The following is a 19219-nucleotide window of genomic DNA, read 5'->3' as shown; positions in this document are numbered from 1 at the left end:
ATGTCCTGTATCATGCAGAGGGAAGCTGAATGTCTCTGTCAGTATTTTAACTACACAGAAAAGCACTAAAATAGGCCCTTGCCACTAATATTGCAACAGTGGAAAGCTTCAGGAAACTGTTTCTAGGCAAAAATCAAGCCAGCCATGTGGAAAAAAACTAGGCCCCAATAAGTTTTGTCACCAAACATATATACAAACGATTAACATGCCAGCAAACGTTTTATATTACACTTTTATAAGAGTATGTATCTCTGTTAATAAGCCTGATACCAGTTGCTATCACTGCATTTAAGGCTTAACTTACATTAATCCGGTATCAGAAGCATTTTTCTAGCAAATTCCATCCCTAGAAATATTTTAACTGCACATACCTTATTGCAGGAAAACCTGCACGCCATTCCCCCTCTGAAGTTACCTCACTCCTCAGAATATGTGAGAACGGCAGTGGATCTTAGTTACTTCTGCTAAGATCATAGAAATCACAGGCAGATTCTTCTTCTAATGCTGCCTGAGATGAAACAGTACACTCCGGTACCATTTAAAAATAACAAACTTTTGATTGAAGTTAAAAAACTAACTATAATACACCACTCTCCTCTTACTACGTCCATCTTTGTTGAGAGTTGCAAGAGAATGACTGGATATGGCAGTGAGGGGAGGAGCTATATAGCAGCTCTGCTGTGGGTGATCCTCTTGCAACTTCCTGTTGGGAAGGAGAATACCCCACAAGTAATGGATGATCCGTGGACTGGATACACTTAACAAGAGAAAAAGGTTTTGAAAAATTGCATTTGCAAAAATGATTACTAATTATGTGATAACATTACTGTGCAGATAATCCACTGAGCATACTACAGTAGATCATGTGTACATGCATTTCCCTCTCAGCACATGCTCTGAGTGCAAGGTACTCACTATGCATAGCTATGGCAACTTTTACATTTGTTTGCAAAAAGAAGCAAACTACAAAAAAACACCCCCCCTAATCTAACAGTAAACTACCAATAGCCCTTAAAAGGGCCTTTTGTAGGGCATTGCCCTAAGTTAAACAGCTCTTGTACCTAAAAAAATACAAAGTCCCCCTTAAAAGTAACCCCTCCCCACCCACACAACCTCCCAAAATAAAAAACTTAAGTCTGAAAAACCTAAGCTACCCATTGCCCCTAAAGGATAACTACTTTTATTTTTTGTAAGTTTCGAATTTTTTATTTTAGTAAATTTTAGATTTTTTTATTTTTTGTAATTTATGTTTTTAGTGTTAGTGGTTTTTTTTTTTAGATTAGGGCTTTTTTATTTTAATGGGTAGCAAAAGAGCTGAATGCCCATAGATTAGGGGCAATGGGTAGCTTAGGTTTTTTAGACTTGAGTTTTTTTATTTATTTTAGGGGCGTTGGTTGGGTGGGGGTTTAACTGTTAGGGGGTACTTTTTTTAGGTAAAAGAGCTGTTTAATTTAGGGCAATGTCATGCAAAAAAAGCCCTTTGAAGGGCTATTGGTAGTTTAGTGTTAGATTAGGGGGGGTTAATATTGGGGGGGGGGTTGTTGTTGAAATGTTAACTTTTTTTTTTTTAAGTTGTTAGCGAGTACAATAAATGAAAAATACACAGAAGTCAAAATCAGGTAAAGGCACAATAGGAACTACTACATTATGGTGACAAAATACACATTAAGATCATTTTCATTGCCTATTATCTGACATATCTGATGAACAAAGTACTTAAAAATAATTAACTTTAGTAAGCATGTTGATTAAACCTCATTTTATATAAACTGTAACTTCCTCAATATCCACATAGAACCACTCATGGGCACAATTAAGTTTGAATGACCCAGGGGAGGAAAGATAATGATACAAGCGGTCACTCTTGGACCTTTGAAATAAGAAAATGTAAAAACTTGGTAAAGCTAAAGCTACAATTCTGACAGCACATTGTTATAGACAGCGTATATTGCCCAATACTGTCTTTGTTTACTGTTTAATTAGGGTGCTAGGAGATTAGGACAGCTGATGGGCTATATCAGTCACTTCTGAACCTATATACGCAGGTTAAACTTGACCGATGGGGGGTTTAAAACAGGGTTAGAGACCTCCCATTGTTCTTTGAGTACAAGCATAAAACCCTTTGGGAAATGTCACATCTGTTTACAACTCATCAGTCCAAAGAATTTGATGGAGCTAAGGCTGCGGCTCGAACACATATTTATAAGCAAATTAGTCTATAAATACCATTATTTAATGGCAAAGAAGGGGAGCTGAAAATCAGTACCCTCGGCAGGCTAAGATTCAGTTATCTTATTTTTTTTAAAATAGCTAATGTACTTTCAACAATATTAGCAGCAGATTGGGCATAGTTAGATCAACATAAAGGGTATTGCACATCTTATGACTCTTAGGGTAGCTTATTGAGATAGGGGAATGAATACTCATTAAAATACTATTATGTCATCTTTGTTCTGGTATATTATATATAAACTACTTCCATGTTGCCTCGGCCGTAGACAACATGGCTTAACACTAGACACGGATTAGCTGGTTTTAAGAAAAGTGTTATGGGAGTAGGGATATAAACCACATAAAATAAAACTGCCATTTTAGTTGTGATACAATTCAGGATCTTAGCATTTGTACGTTAATAAGCTGGTAGAAAAAAAAATTGTTCCATGAAAACCTACTACTGTAGTATTTATACAACGGTAGATATAAACTGGGAACTTCAATTAAATGATCATGGACTATCAATACAGGCAAACATAAGCATAAAACATATCAATACAAATTAATAAGAGAATAGTGGCTAATGTATTTGTTATATATAAGTGCTCTACATTATACCCTGCCTAGGACCGCTCTAAGTGTCTCCAATTAATCCTATATGAATTCTGAATATGACTATTATGGCACGAGTATAATAATCTGCTTGCTTTCATTCTACAACTAGGAGGTGTGATCGCTGCAGACCAGATTTGTGAAAATTAAATATTGCTATATACTGTACATGTCGAGCCTAAGTATTGGAGATGTTGAAACCCATGAAAATAACTACATTGACATGAATGTGCCCCATTATATATAAGGTAAGAGTGTAGCTAGTGGGTGATGAGCAGCAGCCTCTCTAAACACATGATGTTCCTGCCACCAATCTCTTGTCAATTCTTAGACTCTATTATGTGTTTTGAACAAAATTAAATTATTGGATTAACAAAATTATGGCCAGCCTGGAAAACTATCAACAGACAAGAATTTAAAAATGGAAGAGATCTTGAGTAAACAGGGGGTGACTATATCATTTCAGACATTGTCTTCATATCTAAAATCACTAGATAGGTGAGGAGGACTTACTGACCAGCATAGGGATGCCCTTAAAACACAAAGTTCAGTTCACTCTGGGGTATATGTATAAAGTCCCAATAGAAAACCTTGTAGGGAACTCCATTAAGCAGGAGGTCGAGCTGTCCGTTTTAGAGATTGTGTTTTGGTGACAGTATCTCAGTCTCAAAGCAACCACCTACCTCTGAATGAGAAATATTTAACCCACTCCAGCCCTGTCTCTCGTTATAAGCTGTGATCTAGACCTGAACATGAGTGAGAAGTGTGCCTCGCTTGATAGAATACCGTAGGAAGGTTGGTAGATGCAAAGTCCCGGACCAACAGAGGAGCGTAATCTCAGAGGCCCAGGCTGCAGGCCGCATTTTGCATGATGGTTCCTGGATGATATGTCACTCTGCACGGCATCCTGTGTCTATTGCTGATTAGACCCTTGATCGCTAAGGGTTAGGAGCCCAGTAACCGGCCACAATATCTTGGGGGAATCAATAACTTTTGCCTGCTCCATTGTGCAGTCTGGATCCCCAGATTGGGTAGACTCCGCAGGGTAGTCACCATGGGTTTCTACAATCTGGCTCATCAGGTAAATTGTGAGTGGTGTATGCAACTCAGATGTCGTGTTGATTGGTACTGAGAGTGCCTCGGCTCTCAAATGCATCCCCCAAGTAGGTCTTTGCTCAGTCATTTGTTCTCCTCTGGAGGAGCACCCAGAGACAACTATAGAGTCATCTGCAACTCGTGGCATGTCAGAAGCCGCTTCCTGCAGATTGGATTGTAGGTTTTTAGTAGCCAATGATGGGTTTATTATATTTTTTAGGCTCCCCCATTCTGTTTTAATGAGCGTACATAACCGGTGAAAGTGGTTGTTCAGTATATCTTCTATTTCGCTTAGGAGGAGTTGAGAGGCATTCGCCATCTTAGTATAAGGACACTCTCCCCTATTGATGTATTTCCCCCACAGTCCTTTCCTAGTGTCGTTCAGTTTGTGCTGTACTGAACAATAAGCTGTTTGCAAAAGTGAAAATTGTTATCCTATTACAGGATATCGTAACCCCGGTATACAGGGGGGGATGATGAATAGCACGCCTCCGCTCTCTTCAAAGCGCATCACCACCATGTTGAATCTGCAAGAGTTCACCCCCAGCCTCACACACTGCGGAGGTAGGGGGGTTTATTTTGCGGCAGCCCCAGACCTGCACAGGATTCGCTTCTTTTGGTCATCGCCTGTGATCAGGTTTGCACTGTAGCTGACTCAAAGAACATAGGCAGAACACAGTTGAATCATCCGCTCTTAGAGTCTGTGGAATCTCAGGAGTGTGAACCTGCTTAGATGTTCAAAGTATTATTAGTTTGCTGCCAGTAACTTGTAAATATCTGTTCAAACTCCCAGAGCTTCACCAAGATGTGCCTTGCTGCTTTGAGTGTAGGCTCCGACCCCTTGGGGGGGATTTTTTATAGTGGTATTATTTTAGGTTTAAAAAAAATATTTTGGATAATTACGTTTATTTTTTTTTAATTTTTGTTATTTTATTTTTTGTAATGTTCGATTTTTTTTAATTTGATATAATTGGGGTTCATTTATGCGGTTTTACGTTAGGGGGCTTAGTGATTAGATTGATTTTTTTTGCGTTGTGGGAGTTTGGCGGTTTAGGGGTTAATATTGTAATTAGGTAGTTGGCGTTGTAGGGGTTTGGGGGTTTATGGGTTAATATTTTAATTTGCGGATTAGGGGTTAATTACTTTATTATTTAGCAATATGGGGGTTGGCGGTTTAGAGGTTACATTTTGAGTTAGGTGTTTGTTAATATTCCTTGTGGGCGGTTAGTTTTTTTTTGTTAATACTTCAGGCGGGCGGTTAGGTTTTTTTTGTTAATACTTTGTGTGGGCAGTTAGGTGTTTTTGTTAATACTTCGTGCGGCGGTTAGGTGTTTTTTGTTAATACTTTGTGCGGGCGGTTAGGTGTTTTTTTGTTAATACTTTGTGCGGGCGGTTAGGTTTTTTTGTTAATACTTCGTGCAGGCAATTAGGGGTTTTTTTTGTTAATACTTTGTGCGGGCGGTTAGGTGTTTTTTTGTTAATACTTTGTGCGGGCGGTTAGGTGTTTTTTGTTAATACTTCGTGCAGGCGGTTAGGTGTTTTTTGGTAATACTTTGTGCTTGCAGTTAGTTTCTTTGGTTAAATGCTTCGTTTGGCTGCGCGTGCAACTGACAATGGCGACGGGCGCATTACAAACGCTTTTATAGTATAGATATGTTATTTGTGGACATACACTTACTTGATATCAGGAATCCAGTATATAGGCAGAAAATTATGACTGCAGATCCCTGGTAAGAAGCACATTAAAATAGCCAGAAGTATTGATTGCAAAGCAATTTACTCAGTTTCTAATATTTTTTTATATTAGCACTATTAACATAGTATTGAATCAGCACAGTGTTCTCTTTTAAGGCATCCAGTATATCTTGGATATTCAATATGGTGATTTGTATGCATGCAGTGTTGATTACTGATTTTTTTTCATATGCCTGAACATCATGTCTTTACCTGTATTGCCCTGATCCATATTAAAATCTAACACACATTTTATATTGTTTGAAAACACTTTAACATATCATCTGCTTGAGGTTCTATTTGTCTTACTTTGATATGGGAACAACTTCCAAAACATCAAGTCCAACTCTCGGGTTGTGGTTTAGCTGTTTGACAAACCCACTGTCTATCACATATCTGCAAAGGAATATGAAATACTGAGATAAGCAATGCAGCGCCAAGGCTTTTTAGAAATATAGGAGGTGGTCATAGAAAGATCATATTTCTAAGAAATGTATTTGCTGTTTGTGTTACAAATATATAGCAAAGAAAAGATAAGGACACATCATAAAAGATAACAAGATATTTTACTTTCATTTTAAAAATGTTCAGTAGTCCAGTCTCTCTGGTTGATAAGATTGTAACACATTTTTATATATAAGGAAGTACATCAGACTTAGTTAAAGGTACATAAAACTCAAACTTTTTCTTTCATGTTTCAAGAATACAATTTTAAACAACTTTCCAGTTTACTTCTATTATCTAATTTAATTTATTCTCTTGGTATCCCTTTTTGAAGAAGAAGCAATGCACTATTGAACACAAAGGGTGAGCCAATAACATGAGGCATATATGTGCAGCCACCAATCAGCAGCTCATGAGCCTACCTTGGTATCCTTTACAACAAAGTATACCAGAAGAGAACAAAACAAATTAAAGGGACAGTCTAGTCAAAATAAAAAACTTTCATGATTCAGATAGGGCATGCAATATTAAACAACTTTCCAATTTACTTTATCGTCAAATTTGCTATGTTCTTTTGGTATTCTTTGCTGAAAGCTAAACCCAGGTAGGCTCATGTGCTAATTTCTAAGCCCATGAAGGCCACCCCTTATCTCAGCACATGTTTACAGTTTTTCACAGCTAGAAAGAGCTAGTTCATGTGTGCTACATAGATAACATTCCCATGGAGTTATTTATGAGTCAGCACTGATTGGCTAAAATGCAAGTCTGTCAAAAGAACTAAAATAAGGGGGCAGTCTGCAGAGGCTTAGATACAAGGTAATTACAGAGGTAAAAAGTATATTAATATAACTGTTGGTTATGCAAAACTGGGGAATGGGTAAAAAAAGGTATTATCTATCATTTTAAATAATAAAAATTCTGGAGTAGACTGTCCCTTTAAATAATAGAAGTAGATAAATGTGAAGTTCTCCCCATAGCTATCCCTTACCAGACCCAGAAACAATTAGAACTGAATTTCGACTTTAGATGGGTGAAACACACACTCAAATATCTGGGAATTAATCTCCCGCAGCCAACACAACACCTATATAAATATAATTATACTCCATTATTTCGTCAGATCAGAAGAGACCTTGCGAAATGGAAAAATTATAATTTCTCTTGGCTTGGTAGGTTGGCGGCAGTAAAAATAAATGTTTTACCTCGTATATTCAGAGCACTACCTATAGCGATCATCAAATTGGATATAGAAAATATGCAAAGGGAGCTGTTATCTTTTATTAGGGGAACAATATCGTCTAGGATCTCAAAATCTCTAGTTCACAGACATAAATCGTAAGGAGGGGTAGGAGCCTCAAATCTGATGGACTATTATAAATCAGTTAGGGCAGTGCAGGACTCCATGTTACTAAAAACGGTCAGAGGAGGCAGTTTGGATTGCCTTAGAGGCAGGAATTGGGGGATGGGGGGAACCAGACTCTATTTTGTGGGACATGAAAACAGCCAGGGCCGGAGAAGCTACCCTAACGGTACACACGGCAGATCTGACAGTTAAAATATGGACACAAATAGGGAAAAGAGAGGACCTTATGCCAGTACATTCCGTGTTAATGCCAATCAGATATTTATTGCAGGGGGACACATGTTACCATCTTCAAAAATGTCAAAATAAGGGACTGTATAGAGTGGCGGATATTTTGAAAAATTGGTCCATTTTAGCATTTTCCCAGCTACAGGATAGGATTGAGCCTTTAAAGCTCCACTGGTACCTTTACCTACAGTTAAAAACTTCCCTTCAAGCCTTCTTAAACAAATCACCAAAAAAGATATCTACAGTGTTGGAAATTCCTAGCATCACTCCCAATAGATCCAAACACTCCATATCCAGGCTCTATGTGGCCATTCAATTCCCCCCAAATATGCCTAAGACACACACAATGATAGCGTGGGAAAGGGAGCTAGACATAGTTAGAGAAAGACAGGATTGGGAATCACTTTTTCAATCGGGAGACAAAGGTCTTTTGAGTGTGGACTTAAAGGAGAATGCTATGAAAACTATTTTCCGCTGGTACCTGACTCCAGTTAGAACTGCTCATATGGACATACAGGGGAATGAACTATGTTATAGGGGATGCAGAGAGAGGGGAACATACAAACATATGTGGTGGGAGTGTGATGTTGTCCAGGGGGTGTGGAGGAGATTGTCATCCTTCATAAGCCACCTAATTAATGAAGAATTTACTCTCTCCATACAGCAAGCCCTACTACATGAAAATACAAGCAATGTACAGAAGTGCTAGATGGAATAAACACAATATTGGAAAAAACACAATATTCTGTAACAGATTAACTAAGAACTGATACTCTCCTTTAGATTAGACCGCAGCCTTCTTGCAGTCTCTCCTCTGTGACTGTATGGAGATAAGGTAGTGGTGGTAGATGGCGCAGGTCTATTAGATGATTTTTCTCTAGTAAACGAAGAGAAAAAGGCTTGAAGTGTATATAAAAGCCAATTAATATTGGTGCAGTATACTCAAACCATAAGTTGTATATGATCAGCTGGAATGTAACATCAGGTGGCAAGAATCCACAGGATTCTAGTGTCAAATGCCAATCTTCCAAAAAGTATCCAAATACTAGACTGGGAATGAATGGAAACCCAAGTGACAAAGATATCCAATGTAAAATGGAAAAAAATGTAGTAACTTACTCCATATAAAAGGAGAATCCGGCCCGGCACAGCAAAGAAAGATATTAACGATCTTTCAACTGAGGTAAAAAAAGGTTTTATTTTCTCAACGCGTTTCAACGTTGAAAGATTGTTAATATCATTCTTTGCTGTGCCAGGCCGGATTCTCCTTTTATATGGAGTAAGTTACTACATTTTTTTCCATTTTACATTGGATATCTGTCACTTGGGTTTCCATTCATTCCCAGTCTAGTATTTGGATACTTTTTGGAAGATTGGTATTTGACACTAGAATCCTGTGGACTCTTGCAACCTGATGTTACATTCCAGCTGATCATATACAACTTATGGAGTGAGTATACTGCACCAATATTAATTGGCTTTTATATACACTTCAAGCCTTTTTCTCTTCATTTACTAGAGAAAAATCATCTAATAGACCTGCGCCATCTATCACCACTACCCTACTACATGAAACCATAGATACTTTCCATAGACACCTCAACACCTTTATCAGAATCTTATGCACAGTTACTAGGATATGTATCACCAAATACTGCAAAACAGGGGCCCCATTATGGTCGGAGATACACAATAAAATACAACACACCTACAGTATGTATGAGACAGCATCAGGAATCTTGAACAATAGGGAGATCACAAATAAAATATGGTTCTACTGGGTAGGTAATAAAGAACAAAAGCTAGAAATATAGTCTAACTTAATTCAGTTGTACAACTCGGGAGTGTGTCATGGAAAATATTTATATGATAACAAGGTATTTTATTTCAAACAGAGAGCCACTGAACTTTCTCTCCCCCCCCCCTCCCCATTGTTGTTTGTTAATAAAGCTTGATAACTGTATGGTTAGATTTACATATATATATATATATATATATATATATATATATATATATATATATATATATATATATATATATATATATATATATATATACACCATGGAATGCATTGTGGGCTATGTAGAGGCAGAGGATCCAAGACTGTGAAAATGAAGGACCTCTCGCCAGAAAGAGTAAGGGAAAGAAGTGCCTTTATTCGGAAACTACAGAGAGGAGAAAGTGTGGTTTTATGGTCAAGAAATTGTTATTTTTGGAATCAATTGTATTGTCACTCTACCCATTAATTGCTATATGTGATGATAGGGGCAGCTGCCCTGAACCACAATGCTTGTAAATGATAAAAGTTGAAAATATGTTCAATAAAGAATATTTAAACATAAATAATAGAAGTAAATTGGAAAGTTGTTTGAAATCACACGCTTTATCTCGATCATGAAAGAAGAAAAATTGGGTTTCGTGTCCCTTTAAACTCAGATAAACCTGTATTTACAATACATGAAAGTACCTGATCCCTTCAATTGTTACAGAGGTTGCCGCTATATTTGTGGACAGGATACATTTTCTGATGTCCTCTGGAGGAGGAAGAAATATTCTTTTCTGTTGAGCTGAGAAAAAAAAAAATATATATATTTATACCTGTAGAAAGAAAAAAAATGGGATCCAGCACTCACTTTCCATAAATAACTGCCGGGGTGCAATTCAAATTACATGCATATAAAAATTCCAGTCAGGAAGGCACTCTACATTTTTTAAGCTGTCACTTTATTAAAGCGGAGAGTGCCTTCCTGACTGGAATTTTTATATATATACCTGTATATATTTAATATACATGGATATTAGAAATTAGTACTCTTTTGCTACAAGCTAGAAGCCCCTAGAACTTTGGTGAAAATAATTTCTTATTCGGAATTAGTCATAACTAGCTATTATATAGTTAGTAGTTGCTTCTATATTCCGTTTGGCAAGAACTTCTGGCTTATTACTAGTACAAACAAAAGGGACATGAAACCCAGAATTTATCTTTCATGATTTAGAAAAAGGATAAATTTAAAGAAAAAAAAAAACTTCCAATTTACTTCTAATTTCCAATTTGCTTAATTCTCTTGATAATTTGTTGAAAAGCATATCTAAATAGGCCCAGTAGCTGCTGATTGGTGGCTGCAGATAGATGCTTTGTGTGATTAGCACTCCCATGTGCAATGCTATTTCTTCAAAAAAAGTTCTAAAGAATTAAGCAAATTAGATAGAACTAACAGAGTGTTATTTGAAATTGCATTTTCTAGCTGAATTATGAAAGCAAAATTTTGGGTTTCATGTCCCTTTAAGATTGGAGATCCTCATAAAATATACTTCAAAACATTGCTTATTATAAAGAATGCAAATTGTACTAGCAATATTCATATAATTTGTCGGAAAGCTATATTTTTTAACCAAACGAACCTGTACTTTCATGTGTTTAACCCCCACAAAATTAGAGTACACTCAGAAGCCGCAGAGAACTGCTGTTCCCGACAGGAAATGGCTAGTGACTCAATAAGCAATGGTAGTCACAGTCTTTGCATCTCTTAAACGTTATTTTTACAATGTGTTTAAACTAGTTGTGGGGGTTAAACACCGAGTTGAAGTGTTGCTAGTGCTAATATTATTTGCTCTAACAAAATAAAATATGTTAGAATAAAAACAAAATTTATGCTTACCTGATAAATTTCTTTCTTTCCGGATATGGCGAGTCCACGGCGTCATCAATTACTAGTAGGAATATCTCTCCTGGCCAGCAAGAGGCGGCAAAGAGCACCACAGGAAAGCTATTAAGTATCACTCCCCTACCCATAATCCCCAGTCATTCGACCGAAGGGAAATGGAAAAGGAATAACACAAAGGTGTAGAGATGCCTGAGGTTTAGTGAAAAATAACTGTCTTAAATATAAGGGTGGGGTCCTGGACTCACCATATCCGGAAAGAAATTTATCAGGTAAGCATAAATTTTGTTTTCTTTCCTAAAATAGGGTGAGTCTACGACGTCATAAATTACTAGTGGGAACAAATACCTAAGCTAGAGGACACAGATAACTAGGAAGGGAAAAGAAGACCGTCAGACCTAAACAGAAGGCACCACCGCCTGCAGAACTTTCCTCCCAAAAGAGGCCTCAGTCGAGGCAAAAGTATAAAATTTTGAAAATTTTGAAAAAGTGTGCAGAGAGGACCAAGTTGCAGCCTTGCAAATCTGTTCCACAGAAGCTTAATTTTTAAAAACCCAAGAAGATGAGACAGCCCTAGTGGAATGAGCTGTAACTCTCTCAGGAGACTGCTGTCCAGCAGTCTCATAAGCAAAACGAATCATACTTCTCAACCAAAAGGAAAGAAAAGTAGCAGTAGCCTTCTGACCCTTACACTTTCCCGAGAAACAAACAAAAAATGCAGAAGACTGGCGAAAATCCTTAGTCGTCTGAAAATAGATTTTTAAAGCACGCACTACATCCAAGTTGTGCAACAGACACTCCTTATGAGAAGAAGGATTTGGACAGAGAGAACGAACAATGATTTCCTGATTAATATTCCTAGCCGAAACCACTTTAGGAAGAAAACTCAACCTAGTATGTAGGACCAGCTTATGAGCATGAAAGATAAGGTAAGGAGAATCATACTGCAAAGCCTAGAGTTCCGAAACTCTCCTCGCAGAAGAAATAGCAACAAGAAACAAAACCTTCCAAGATAACAATTTAATATCTATGGAATGCATTGGCTCAAACGGAGCCTGCTACAAAACCTTAAGAACAAGGTTAAGACTACAACGAGGAGTAACCAACTTAAACACAGGTCTGATTCTGACCAAGGCCTGGCAAAAAGATTGAACATCTGGCACAACCGCCAAACGCTTATGCAACAGAATAGATAAAGCAGAAATCTGACCTTTCAGAGTACTGACTGACAACCCCTTCTCCAGACCTTCCTGGAGAAAAGACAAAATTCTAGGAATCTTAACCCTACTCCAAGAGTAGCCCTTAGATTCACACCAGTAAAGTAATTTATGCCATAACTTATGGTAAATTTTTCGAGTAACAGGCTTGCGAGCCTGGTTCATGGTCTCAATGACCAAATCAGAAAAACGCTTCTAGACAAAACTAAGCGTTCAATCTCCAAGCAGTCAAATTCAGAGAAGCGAGATTTGGATGGAAGAAAGGACCCTGAGTTAGAAGATTCTTCCTCAGAGGCAGCCTCCAAGGAGGCAGAAATGACATGTTCACTAGGTCTGCATACCAGATCCTGTGCGGCCATGCAGGAGCTATTAAAATTACCAACACTCTCTCCTGTTTGATACAAGCAATGACTCTGGGAAGGAGAGCAAATGGAGGAAACAGATAAACTAGACCGAACCCCCAAGGCACCGCCAGAGCATCTATCAGAGTTGCCTGCAGATCTCTTGACCTTGAACCGTGTACCTTGGAAGCTTGGCGTTCTGCCGAGACGCCATCAGATCCAACTCTGGCACCCCCCATTTGAGGATTAACCTGGAAAACACCTCCGGATGGAGAGCCCACTCCCCGGGATGAAATGTCTGTCTGCTCAGAAAATCCTCTTCCCAATTGTCCACTCCTGGAATGTGGATTGCAAATAGACAACAATCGTGAACTTCTGCCCACTGAATAATCTGAGCCACCTCCCTCATGGCTAAGGAACTGCGAGTTCCTCCCTGGTGGTTGATGTAGGCCACTGAGGTGATTTTGTCCGACTGAAATCTGATAAATCGGGCTAAAGCCAACTGAGGCCAAGTTTCTAGAGAATTGTAAATCGCTCTCAACTCAAAGATGTTTATGGGGAGAGCAGACTCCTCCTGAGTCCATAATCTCGGCATCCTTAACAAGTCCCAGACTGCTCCCCAGCCTAGCAGGCTGGCATCTGTGGTCACGATCACCCAAAGTGGTTTCTGGAAGCATGTGTCCTGAGACAGATGTTCCAGAGAAAACCACAACGGAAGAGAGTCTCTTGTTGACACATCTAGATCTATCCTCTGAGACAGATCCAAATGGTTTCCATTCCATTGCTTTAGCATGCATAATTGCAGCTCTCTCAAATGGAATCGAGCAAAGGGAATGATGTCCATGGAAGCGACCATCAAACCAATCACCTCCATACATTGGGCTACTGATGGCTGAACAGTAGACTGAAGAGAGAGGCAAGCAGAGAGAATTTTGGATCTAGATGTGTCAACAAGAGACTCTCTTCCATTGTGGTTTTCTCAGGAACATCTGTCTCAGGGCACATGCTTCCAGAAACCACTTTGGGTGATCGTGAAAAATCTTCATAGATAGGGAATCTATTATAGTCCCTAAGAACACCACCCTTGTAGCTGGAACAAGGGAACTCTTTCCCAGATTCACTTTCCATCTGTGGGAACGTAGAAAAGACAACAAAATCTCTGTATGGGAGCTTGCTTGTTGAAAAGATGGCCCCTGAACCAAAATGTTGTGTAAGTAAGGTGCCACTGCAATTCCCGAGACCTGATCACTGCCAAGAGAGCCCCCAGAACCTTTGAAAAAAATCTGGGAGCTGTAGCAAGGCCAAACAGAAGAGCCACAAACTGAAAATGTTTGTCTAGAAAAGTGAATCTCAGACATTTGTGATGATCCCTGTGAATAGGGACATGAAGATATGTGTCCTTCAGGTCTATGGTCATCATGAACCGAACTTCTTGGACCAAAGGAAGAATGGACCGAATGGTCTCCATTTTGAAGGACGGCACCCTGAGAAACTTGTTGAGACACTTTAGGTCTAAAATGTTCTAACCTTTTTGGGAACCACAAACAGATTTAAATAGAATCCTAGACCCTGTTCCTTTACTGGAACTAGAACAATCACTCCCAGAGAGAAAATATAATGAACGCAGTTCAAGAATGCCGCTCTTTTTACCTGATCTGCAGACAACCTTGAGAGGTGAAACCTGCCCCTGGGAGGGAAAAACTTGAATTCTATCTTGTAACCCTGAGAAACAATGCCCACAGCCCAAGGATCTCATAACCAGTCCTGACAAAACAGGGAAAATCTGCCCCTCACTTGATCCGACTCCGGACCGAGGGCCGACCCATCATTCTGACTTAGACTCAGCTGAGGGTTTCTTAGATTGCTTCCCCTTGTTCCAGGACTGACTGGGTCTCCAAGAGGACTTGGATTGCTCCTGTTTGGAAGTGGAAGGGGAAGGCTTTTGACCTTTGAAATTACGAAAGGAACAAAAATTACTTTGACATCCTTTAAATCTAATCTTTTTGTCTTCCTTTTCCACCCGTAATATCAGATATTATTTCTGCCAGTTCAGGCCCAAACAAAGTCGTACCCTTGTAAGGAAGCAACAAAAGCTTAGACTTGGAGGAAACATCAGCTGACCAAGATTTAAGCCACAAAGCCCTGCGAGCCAAGACAGAAAAACTAGATATCTTGGCCCCCAATTTAATAACTTGCATGTTAGCATCAGAAATAAAAAAATTGGCTAGTTTAAGAGCCTTAATCATACTAGACACTTTTTTTTCTCTTGTGTTTTTTGTCTTTTAGACATTGTGAGGGTTAGTGACAAATGTATCCATATATAAAAAAAATGTGAGCACAATTAGGTTCCTTATAAGGAGTTCTAAGTGAATCTTTATAATATGTAAATCTTTTAGATAGTTAAAGGGACACTGAACCCAAATTTTTTCTTTCATGATTCAGATAGAGCATGCAATTTTAAGCAACTTTCTAATTTACTCCTACTATAAAATTTTCTTCATTCTCTTGGTATCTTTATTTGAAATGCAAGAATGTAAGTTTAGATGACAGCCCATTTTTGGTGAATAACCTGGGTTATTCTTGCTGATTTTTGGATACATTCATCCACCAATAAAAAAGTGCTGTCCAGAGTTCTAGACCAAAAAAGAAGCCTAAATGCCTTCTTTTTCAAATAAAGATAGCAAGTGAACAAAGAAAAATTGATAATATGAGTAAATTAGAAACTTGTTTAAAATTGCATGCTCTATCTGAATCAAGAAGGAAAAATGTCGGGTTCAGTGTCCCTTTAACTATCTGTGACTGAAAAAGTGATCAAAACCTGAATACTGTGAGTTTTTTCTTTTCCTTTTCCCCTTTTTCTTAATTGAAGTTCTACTCTAGTTGCTATGCAAAAAAAGAATAATTATATCAATATTCTGGGAAGGTGTTCCAAAAAATCTTCTATTATAATTTATGAATTCGTTAACACAGTGAAATATACTAAACACTTTAAATAAATGTTCCGTGCAGCCAATGTATCAACCCCCTCAGAAATAGGAGGGTTAGCGTAGTGGAGCAGAAATCAATGCATAAATTAAGCAGAGTTAAGCTATAGATACCACCTATGGACTAAACCAACCCTAGCCTATAAACTGAAGCTATATAGATAAGCTGAGTAGACCTTTAGAAGTTAGAGCACACGATCAACGCTTTGCATTGCTACCATTACTAGCTCCACCCCAACCTGAAGCTCATTTATCACTCATTTTCCAAGAACAGTGCAAATTTTAACAAACACAGTATGTTTCCTTATTCACAACAAAGCATCATATTTTGGAGCCACAATTCTCATTTAGCCAGAAATACCTAGACAAATTGACATTGTTTATATTTGTTGAGATTTAAGCCTTTGAAATGACTTGTACAATTTTGCCAGAGCTTCTGACTATATATAACCTAGAGGCTTTAAATTGTAAAAAAGGTAAGAATCAAATCAGCCTTGACATGTATATCATATACTATCCTCTACGTGCTCTTTTAAGTAAGATGAAACTTGGAGAAGGATAGAAAAATATTAAGATATATTACAAGATTTGCGGAAAAAACACAAGATTTCTCTTAAAATATCTGCTATAGTAGTCTTAATAGATCATTCAGAAATAAGATTTCACTCAAGCATATAGCCTCCTATATATATATATTTTTCCTTTAAGACTTTTCTCCTCTTTTTTATATATCATTTAATAAAAAAAGGTGTTATTACCAAAAACACATTTTGCTCAGAAAAGGAGAACACAAAAAAAAAACACAGAGCAATTTAAAAAAAATAAAAAAATCTGGATTAATAGACTCTCATTAATTCTAGTTGCAGCTATAGGTTAACTTTATATATACAAAACCTTAACCCTTTAAGCTCTTAAGTGTCCATCAATAGAGTTCCACAAACATTCACACTCTGCAAGTTTTCAGTATGTAATGCACATATAGCCTTGATTCAATATTAGCTTTTAAGCATTCCTCTGTGGGATTTTATAAGCATTTTATAAACAAGTCAGTGCCTTTTGCATGTGGTGTGAGTTCCTTAAAAAACGGGGGTTTTTTCTTTTTTTTTTTATACTTCAGAAAGGTTGCAAGACGTTCCCAAAAGTTCCCAAATTTGGATATTATTATTTTTAGGGTGGAGTTCAATGCAGATGTCCTATTCAGGTTTAAGCAGTAAAAGCTTTTTATAGTCAATATATAACTTGTATTTCCTTAAGGGTGATTTCAGGCAAGTACCTAGACACCAGATAGTAAATTCATTCCACATCAGGAAGCCAAGAAGACAATAATGTAGACTGTACCCATATAAGATTTTTCAAACTGCTACTTTAAACCAGCTAGGTGTAGACAGGTAATATAAAAGGAAAGAGCCAGATACTTAGCTTAGAGCTATGTTGTGCTTCTCAATAGCTTGTTTGACTCTAGACTCTGGCAGTGATCACTGTATTTAGAATTGATGCAGCCACATGTACAATTTCTTTATTGAGGGCATTAGACCCCTAAGGAGGAAGCAGAGGTGCTAAAGACTGTGCGGTCATATCCCTTGAGAGCGAATGTTGGGAAGTGATATAAATCGCGCCCCTAACACTCAAGACTTTATGGTGTCCTAGGAGCTCTCCTTAACCTTGGTATTGAAGGCAGAATATCTATTGCCAAATGTGCTGTGTACGATGTCCGCCTTCCCTGTAATCAGGTGTTGCAATTATAACAGCGTATTACACAGGGTGCGCAGAAAGCAGTACCATCAATACCATTGACTTTCCCCCTCTGCAGCAGCTGTCATAACCTTAATGTCTGGATCAGCGGGTCGCGTAACTGGTGAGTGGACCAGAATGGCTAAAGGTATCTTCCAAGTCCAAGGTGCACGAAAGTGGTTCTCTCACCCCCACTTCGATGAAGATAGCCCGGGGAAAAAGAAAGAGCAATTTTCCAGCAACGGCTTAGCGTGACTGGGGAGGTTGGTGGCGTAGTTCTCTTCACCCGTGGCGAGAAGTTACACGCACCTGTTCCAACTCCTCCCACACCGGAAGAGCCTTATTCCTATCCTGAATTTCCTCTAACAAAGTTTCCTCTAAGATAGATTCAGACAAAGCATCGCACCAATAAGATGCTGCACTTCTTCCACCTCAGACAAAAGATTAACACTGTCAGAATCAGAGATTTCACCCTCAGAAGGAACTGAGGTAACGTCCTCCTAGAGTTATGAGGAAGATTAACCTGTATAGTAGCTGCTGAAACAGGCACCTTACTATCTATTAAGTGTTTAGTTTTTCTCTTGCGTTTTCCTAAAACAGGAAAAGTAGATAAAGCTGCAGATACCGCGGAAGATATCCATGTGTCTAAATCTGCAGGCAAATATACCCCACCAGGAGGTTGAGAGGAACCGCAGGGCACTGCATGTGACGCCATAGAGGCGTGGAACATTTGAGGAGAAGGCTGGGGCATTGCCTGAACAGCATCATCCTGAGAGACATTAGGCTCATAGGGCAATATTTTTTCTTTACATTGTAGCGTTCTAGCTAAACAAGTAGTACAAAATTGCAAAGGAGAAACAATTTGAACCTCTAAACATAATAAACATTTATTAAAAACAATATCATCATTATCCATGTCCATAGCTTAGAAAAATCAGCCCCAGGAAAAAAGGAAAAAATACATTTAAATAAAGGTTAACTGTCACTTTAAGAGAGACCTAAAAACAAAAAACGTTATCAAAAAACTAAAACTTGAGAACCTCTACTGCTTAGCAGCGCTGAGGTGCCTACCTCAACTCCAGGAGACTTGAAGAGGACACAGAGATCGACACGAAACTGCACATACAATGAGACAGACTGCAGAAACAACACAGAGACGGCGATCCATTCCGTATAACGGAAACACAAGGATCACATGACCAGCACATCCGGAAAAAACGCAGACAAAAAAAGGCGCGCAATCCGAAAAAGACATAGCAACAACCGTTAATAATATAAACAAAACAAAACTTTTGCCGACAATAAAAATCTAGCAGCACCCAGTCCAAAAAGAACACAGTGCAATCCCCAAATCACATAGTGCCTGGATACTGCCTATCGAATCCTATTTAAAGGATTACTAAATCATATAAAGAAAACTGCAGAATATAAATAATGAATCCTCTAAAGTGCAACGTCTCCTATACCTAGAAGACAAAAAAGCACTTACCTGCAGTCTAGCTGTCCGGCAGAAAGACAGCTCACAAGGCGTGAAAGGACACATACTCCTTACAGAGACCTGTAGAAAAAAGAAAGAACAGAGTAACCAACTCTG

General features: G+C 38.3%; 1 protein-coding gene across 3 annotated transcripts in view; it reads right to left on the bottom strand.

Annotated features, from left to right (window-relative positions):
- Positions 1–19219, bottom strand: part of DHX40 (DEAH-box helicase 40) — a 527461-nt gene that overhangs the window by 255546 nt on the left and 252696 nt on the right. For all 3 annotated transcript variants that reach the window (XM_053707320.1, XM_053707319.1, XM_053707321.1), the window contains exons 8-9: positions 10158–10257; positions 5965–6051 (exon numbers count right to left, since the gene is read on the bottom strand). In XM_053707320.1, coding sequence (XP_053563295.1) covers positions 5965–6051; positions 10158–10257 — 187 coding nt within the window. The remainder of the gene's footprint in view (positions 1–5964; positions 6052–10157; positions 10258–19219) is intronic.

This window comes from Bombina bombina, chromosome 3 (assembly GCF_027579735.1).
Source record: "Bombina bombina isolate aBomBom1 chromosome 3, aBomBom1.pri, whole genome shotgun sequence".
NCBI classification, from domain to species: Eukaryota; Metazoa; Chordata; class Amphibia; order Anura; family Bombinatoridae; genus Bombina; species Bombina bombina.
This window is presented reverse-complemented; position numbering and strand designations above follow the sequence as displayed.